General features: G+C 56.0%; 1 protein-coding gene across 3 annotated transcripts in view; it reads right to left on the reverse strand.

Moving 5' to 3' along the window:
* Positions 1-437: 437 nt before the first annotated feature.
* Lama1 (laminin subunit alpha 1) overlaps positions 438-7,343 on the reverse strand; it is a 195,123-nt gene continuing 188,217 nt past the window's right edge. For all 3 annotated transcript variants that reach the window (XM_010638668.3, XM_010638667.3, XM_010638669.3), the window contains exons 54-61: positions 6,577-6,728; positions 5,497-5,679; positions 4,213-4,348; positions 3,446-3,558; positions 2,675-2,864; positions 1,897-2,055; positions 1,345-1,498; positions 438-793 (exon numbers count right to left, since the gene is read on the reverse strand). In XM_010638668.3, the coding sequence (XP_010636970.1) occupies positions 480-793; positions 1,345-1,498; positions 1,897-2,055; positions 2,675-2,864; positions 3,446-3,558; positions 4,213-4,348; positions 5,497-5,679; positions 6,577-6,728 (1,401 nt within the window). In that variant the 3' untranslated portion in view covers positions 438-479. The remainder of the gene's footprint in view (positions 794-1,344; positions 1,499-1,896; positions 2,056-2,674; positions 2,865-3,445; positions 3,559-4,212; positions 4,349-5,496; positions 5,680-6,576; positions 6,729-7,343) is intronic.

Below are 7,343 nucleotides of genomic sequence, written 5' to 3' on the forward strand. Positions count from 1 at the left end.
CAGGACATGGCCAGGGAGTGAGGGCTCAAGACCGTGCCTGGTTCTTGGGCAGGAATTGTGTGGCTGGAGATGACCAGCAGTGGGGCCCATGTCACCAGGAGGGGAGGCCCAGTCCCCAAGGGCAGGGGCCACTGCAAACCCCAACCACACTTGGGGAGCCATGGGAAAGCGGCCACCCAGTCTGTCCCCAGGTCCTGCCTGAGCCCCGCTGGCCCACAGTGGGAGGAGGGAGAATGAGTAGGAGACACCAGGGAGGCGGGGGTGATGCAGATGAGACAGAAGTGCTGCAAGCTTGTGTTCATAGCGAGTTCAAGTCCAGCCTGAACTGTGTAGGGAGACCTTGCCTCAACTCCCCACCCCCGCAAAAAATTAAGAGAGACCCTGCAGGGTGGCACATGCCTGTCATCCCAGCACTCGGGAGGCTAAAGCAGATCACTGTGATTTCACAGTCAGCCTGGGCCACACAGTGAGACCTTGTCTCAAACCCACCCATCAAACAAATATGCTAAGAGAGGGAATCCAGACACGGAGGGAGGGGACGTGGGAAGGATGAAGACGCGCTCTGCACACACACCAGCTCTCCCCGGGAGTATGACCATAGGCACTGAAATCGTGAACTGCCGGTCACGGGGCAGGGGACCCATAGAGATGGTGCCTACCTGGCCGCTGACAATCTCTAGGCCGAGGGCGTCTACCTTGGCGCTGCTGATCCCCAGGAGAACACCGTTCTCAGAGGAGGTGCGAAACTCGAAGGAGATGTTTAAGTCTGACCGCACCCTGTAGCCTTCTCTGACTGTGAAGCACAAAGGCAGGGTTGGGCTGAGCCTTGCAGGCTGGGGCTCAGCTTGGGGGGGGGTGCATGCTGGGACTGACCCCTGGCCACACTCAGGACCTGCTGCAGCCCTGCCCCTGAACGCTATGCCCCAAGGGTTTTCAGAGCAGGGACCATGGGGAACAATGGTTTCACTCAGGAGGTGGAGAAGCCAGCCGAGACACCACACTGGGGGACTTGGCATGCAGGCATTGGCCGAGTGCCAGCGGGGACAGGGTGGTATCTTGGAGCCTGGCCGCTGGGCCCTAGAGAGGACTGGAGCCTGATGAGCCTAGGGTGACAGGAAGCACGGGGTAAAGGGGACAAATTCCACAGGGTCTCTGACCACAGCCCCTCTGCTGCCAGCTGCCCTGGAGCGTTCATGCTGCTGTCTTTAATTAATGCAGAGACCCTGATGTTATGGTTGAGAGCCAGCTGTCCAGCTGGGCCCATCTTCCTGTCCACCTCCCAGGTCCAGTCCCTCTCAGAGCCACTATGAGCCACAAGACGTCTTGGCACCTGGTAATACACACCCAGAGCTGCGTAGCCGCTGCCTTCGAAGAACGTCCCTTCCTCGGCCGCCGTGTAGCACCTGTCCACTGCCAAGGCAGACGCTGGGCTGTCCGTGTCCAGGGGCTTGCTGTTCACCGTCACCTCCCCGATGCAGGCAGCAATGCTGTGTGTGACCTGGGCCAAGTGGACAGGGGCCGCTGTGACACAGCCAGAGCTCTCGTCCCTACCCTTCATCAAATCTGTGCTAGCACCATGCCTCACAGCGCGACTCTGGGCTTTTAAAATGTGATGATCACAGTGCCTCCCTGAGTGTCCAGCTTAGAAGTGTCACTGAAAGTCCCCGTGATGATACCGCTTCCAGCTATTTTAGTGAAGTGTCAGGCACAATGAGGATTCTGCACTCTAATGTGCCATGGGGTCCATGCTCATGCAGGAAGTGTTGATTCACTGGCCGGTAGGACGGCTGGCCAGGCTCTCAGGGCCTCTGCTTCCTGCAGGCGAGGGCCAGGTGCCTCACAGGGGAGGAGCTATCGTGACCAGGGCCCCGGGGGCCACGCAGAGACCCTGCTTACATTCCCGATGTTCCGGGCCCTGTAGTTGGGGGGAAGGCCCCCGAGGTACAGCTTCCCCTCCACGTCCAGTGAGGTTCCGTCGCCCACCGTGGTCACCATGGGGGATTCGTGGCCATCAACGGTCACAGAGCCTTTTCTTTTAAAGTACTCTGCCTTCACCTGCGAGAGAAGAAGACATGGCATGTAGTGTTTCCATGTGTGTGGCTCTGGGGGTCAAACCTAGGGCCTTTGCCCTGAGCCCAACTCCTGGGTCCTTTTTATGTTTTGAAATAGGCCAAGTCACCAAGCTGCTCAGGCTGGGCTTGAACTTGTAACTATCCTGCCTCAGCCTCCCAGAGTGCTGGCACGACAGGCACTGCTGGCCAAAACATACTCATAGCTTTTAAGCCGGACAAGAAAGCCTCAGAGAGGGATGTTCTCAGCATGTGTCTGCATAGCTATGACTCTGGAGAGAAGCTTTGCAGGACTCACTGCTCTGGGAACAGGTGTGGAGGCTGGCTCGAGGGGGAATCAAAGGCAGATCAGAGTTCCAGGATACACATATCCAAAACTGCTAAGGCCTCGCACCCACAGGTGGGTGCCATTCACATCTGCTCAAGGTGAGGCCATTTCTGTACCTGCCTGCACCCAGCCAGGCGCTGAGGCATTTCAGGAAGCAGAGAACGCCAAGGACCTGGCAACCCCGGGAAAGGTCACACAGAGCAGCAGAGATGCCAGGCGGGGCTCCCCACGCTCAGAGCAAAGTGGAACACAGTGGTCCTAGCCGCCTGGGACGCACCGTGTGCCACTTGCCATCGTTGATCAGCGTGGGGTGAGAGATGTGGGTCCGGCCCTTGCCCAGGTCGAAGAAGAAGGCAAGGCGGCCACCGTAGAGCTGCAGTGTGGCGTGGTCCACTTGGTTCTGGTGGGCCGTGTAGAAGACCAGGCCGCTGGAGGTGAACGTCCGGATGCTGAGCTGGACCAGGAGCCTGTAGAAGAAGGCAGCTCGGCACCACAGGGGAACAGGCTGTACTTGTGGGGCTTAAAATAACCACCAGGATCCGGGTGCACACGGTGGCACATGCCTGTAATCCCAGCACACCAGAAGGCTGAGGCAGGAGGATTGCAAGTTCAAACCCAGCCTGGGCAACTCTCTCAAAATAATGAATTAAGAGGGTAGCTGCTGTGTCATTGTTGCTGGGGTCTGTTCAGGATACAGTGAGCCAGGAGGAGGGTCTCTTCTGTTGCAAAAGGAGGGACCAGGAAGACATCACACCCAGTGGGATCCCGAGAGGTAGGGGCAGGCGATTGGGAAGGTAGCATTTCTGCTGGCTCTGAGTGGCCCAAAGGAGTCAGGCCCAGGACAGCCCAGCAGGGAAAACCTTCCTTTGGTTCAGAACAGGATGGAGGAGCTCGAAATAAGGGCCTGGTTGAAGGTGGCCACGGGCAGGATCTGGGACATGGCTGAGTGCTGGAAGGTCACGTCTGACCACTGCTCTGAGGCACTAGGGTCCCCCTCCCCGGGGCCCTGGCCATGGCACACACTCAGGGACTTGCAGGCAGCGCCTACCTCTTCCTGACCTCTGTGTGGTTGAAAGGCAGCACCAAGTGGCTGTTCTGCAAGAGGCCGAACTGGTGTGCGCCGGAAACAAACTGCGGAGCTGTGTCTACCGCACACCGGCCCTGCAAGAGACCACGCAGGGCCCTCAGCCACCACCTGTGTCCCGGGGGCACAGGGACCCAGCGGTGACAGCTGCTGGCACCCCGGCTCGAGGATGTGCTTGCTGAAGCAAGAAAGCAGTCCTGGACCTGAGAGCAGCCCAGCCTGGAGGAAGCGCCTGTGCACGAGGGGCCTTCTGCCGTTATTACAGTGCCCACTTCTGGCCAGGACTGCGCAGCACCAGGAGGGAGGACATGAAAAAGCAGGGCCTGGCCTCCCTGAACAGGCAAACCTTTTCTTTTAAGAAAGAAGAGAACCTTTCCTCGGGTTATCATTTCTCTTAAATGTGCCCAACGGCTGACGTTTGAGGGCTGACGTGTGTTTCCCCAGCTAAATCTACAGCGAGAATGAGGCTGATGCTAGGGAGCAGGCAGTGTCCAGTGGACGCCTGGCTGCTGCCTGCAGCTCGGATGGCACAGCCTTGGCCCCTTCCTGCTCCACCCTGGTGGCCTCCCTGGCCTCTGGCTCTCCTTGGTGCCGGCCCTGGCCCCAGTGCCACTGCCACCTTGCTGGGCTTCAGGCCCAGCCTCCCCAAGGCCAGGGGCCGGGTCCATCACCTGCAGTGGTACCTGTGTCCCTCCACGGGTGGCTGGGAGCACAGAGAAAGCCACACTCACCGGCCGCGGGACAGCCTGGGGCTGAGACAGCAGCTCCTCGTCCTCCACGCCAGGGACTGGCTCAGGCCTTTCTGACAGCAAGCAGCTGTCCAGGTCCACGTGCTCCGAGGCCATGGCACGGGTGAAATCTAGAAGTCTACAGAAAACAAGAAGACATCGTCTTCAACGTGGAGGTGGCACAGTTCTCACAGAGCAGTGCGCGCCTCTGGGCCGCAGTACCAGACCCATCCAGGCACCACGCCAACTGAGTGACACCAGCGGTACAGTCTATTTTTTTTTTTTTTTTCTGGTACTGGGGTCGATCTCGTATCCTTGCACTTGTGAAGCAGGCTCCAGAACCACTGAGCTAAATCCCCACCTGGTACAGTCTGTTCTTGCCAACTCTAGGAACGCCTGGAATCCCACACTGTGACCATGAAAGATCCAGGTTCCTGGTCCAGGTCAGAAACAGGTCAGCAGCCCAGCCAGGTGGGACCTCTGTATCCTGAGCACTGCTCCCTTTATTGGCCTGCAGGGTGGGGCCCCGCTTCTGCCCCAAGTCATGAGGAGGGGAGGGGTGAGCAGCCCACAGCATAGCGATCCTTTCTCATCCTGGGCTCTCTGGGGGAACACAGATTTCCAGCTCTTAATTATGTGTTAACCATGTGCCCAGGAATATTAATACTATGCCACTGCCAGTAGCGCAGTTATAAAGATAGTCTCCACGCAAAACACACAAGACAGGAAGAAAGCAGCCTCCTGAAATCTCTCTTCTCGTCAGTGGCAGTGAACCCACGGCACACAAGTTGCAGCAGCACGCAGAGCCCTCCAGCATGCGAGCCAAATCACCCCAGCAGATGAGCACAGGACACTCGGGCTTAACTGCTGGGCCTGCGCTTTGCTATAGTAAATGTGTTTGGGGTTGCACCTGGGGCACTCGGTCTCTAAAAGGTTCACCATCAGTGTCTTAAGTGCCTGTCAGAAATGTATCTTCACCGCAGCAGTTTATTGACGAACCCATGGGCTGCGCATTTAGCTCAGTGGTTCTGCCACCTGCCTTGCAAGTGCACGTCCCGAGTTTGATCCCCAGTACCCCCCCAAAAAAAGACAAACCTGTGAGGCTGGTGTTCAGTTTTAAGTACAGAGCACAGTGACCAGATCTGCCCATCGCTAATCTAGTAAAGTCCACTCGCGGACTTTCAGGACAGAGCAGTGAGGTTCCACTTTGGCAGTCACAGCCACCCAGGTTGTGGATTCTGGGGGAGACAGCAGCCAGGGCAAAGCCCGCCAGAGGCGGAAACTCACTCCATGTTGAAGATGAGGTTCTTGATGCAGCCGGAGAAGAAGCTGCTCTTGAGCACCGAGGTCTGGGCCTCCTCGGGGACGCCGCCCACGTACAGGGTGGACGTACCGATCGTCCTGCCTTCCGCCGCCGGACCCAGCCGCATCTCCACAGGCTTCGCCTCGTCCAGCTGCACAGTGACAGTTCTACGGCCACACAGAGTCTGAGTGCAGTGAAGCCACGCCCCCCCATGCAGGCTTCTAGCACGTTCCTTCTTAAGTGCGCATGCGTGCTTTCGGAGCACAGCGCAGTCCCTGCAGGGGGCGGGGCAGCCCCGTAACGCATCGAGTTGTCCAACCCGCCCCTTCCTTCCGCTTGAACAGTGATATCCTCGCTTCCAACTTATCTTTTATTTTGCCTCTTTGCTTATATTTTGGGTTTCCCATATAACAGGAGCCAAGCAGTATTTAAGCTCCTGTGTCTGCCAACATAAGGATAAACTCGAGTCATTTCCAGCAAGTTAATAATGAATTTCCTTGAAGTTTAACATAGCACGATGTGTTTTAAAAAAGGTACATCTTGAAAAATAAAACTTGTGATTAAACATTCTCCAGAAATGAATGAAATGCTGTGAGATGTCATGGAAACTACTGCTTTTAACGTCTAGGTACAATAAAGAAAAATCTGTGCTTTTAAAACGTGGTCTATGATCTTGGAGGGAAATACATAGGAATGTTGATAAATACAATTTATTTTCCACCAGTACTGTATATGACTGTCCACAAGCTAGTACTATCATTCTGCTTATTTTCCAGAGTTATCCCAATGAAAAGATGATTTATACTGGACCCCAGGTAAGGGCAGGGGTAAGGCTGCTCACTGTTGAAAGTTCTACAGCCATCTTACTTCAAAACAGAGGACACTGCTGACTCAAACGAAGTATTCTAGCAAGTTTCTAGAAGTGTTTATAGAGTCAAAAAAAGTTCTATGGCTAACAATGCCACGCTTGTGGTCATTGCAGGCACTGAGGGGCACCCCAAGCCCCCGCGGAGGGCCCACTTTTGCACTCGTGCCCTCTCCTCCTGCCCTGCGGGCCACCATACCTCTGAGTCCTCACCACGGAGACCGAATGCTCCTGCCCATCGCCATAGGAGCCCGAGGGAGCGTGCACCAGGGCCTTCCGCAGGCTGGTCCTGTCCCCGAGGCTGACGTGCACTTCGACGTGGCCATCGATCAGCATGATGGCGAAGAAGGGCTGCGGGCAGAGTCCCACACGAGTGCATCACAGAGCGGCTCCAGAGCCCTGGTCTCCCGCAGGTGGTGTGGGAAAGTTAGCACAAAGCGAGCCATTTCCTCAGACGCGCACCAGCTCTCACAGCTGCTTCAGGTCGTGCACGTCACTGTCTAATCTCTCTCCTGTCACTAATGTTGTGCACGTGCTACTTACTCTCCTTCACCATGTCGCAGATTCCCATCTTTACCAAGCCTCACATACACTATTTACGGTTTCATAATGGACCAACAAGCGGATGTGATTTGGGGATATTTTTTTCTAGTGATTTTAAAAGCAGCATTAAGGAGGTGATGGCTTTGAAAATGTCTCAAGGGCTTTAAAGTTTCTGCTGCATTGTGAAAAAACATAATAGTGCGTAGGCCACAAGCAGAGATGGACTGCTGACCTGGTCAATGCCATTCTTTTCTGCTGCCTTAGTAGGAAACTGTGCAAGCGATCCTGGGGGGCTCATGCCTGGGATCCTAGGTACTCAGGGCCTGAGGTAGGAGGCTTGTTAAGTCTGAGGGCAGCCTGGGAAACTTATTGAGACCCTGCCTCAAGCTACACACACACACACACACACACACACACACACAC

The sequence above is a fragment of the Fukomys damarensis genome, unplaced genomic scaffold, assembly GCF_012274545.1.
Source record: "Fukomys damarensis isolate Sample0158 unplaced genomic scaffold, DMR_v1.0_HiC HiC_scaffold_30, whole genome shotgun sequence".
Classification (NCBI taxonomy): domain Eukaryota; kingdom Metazoa; phylum Chordata; class Mammalia; order Rodentia; family Bathyergidae; genus Fukomys; species Fukomys damarensis.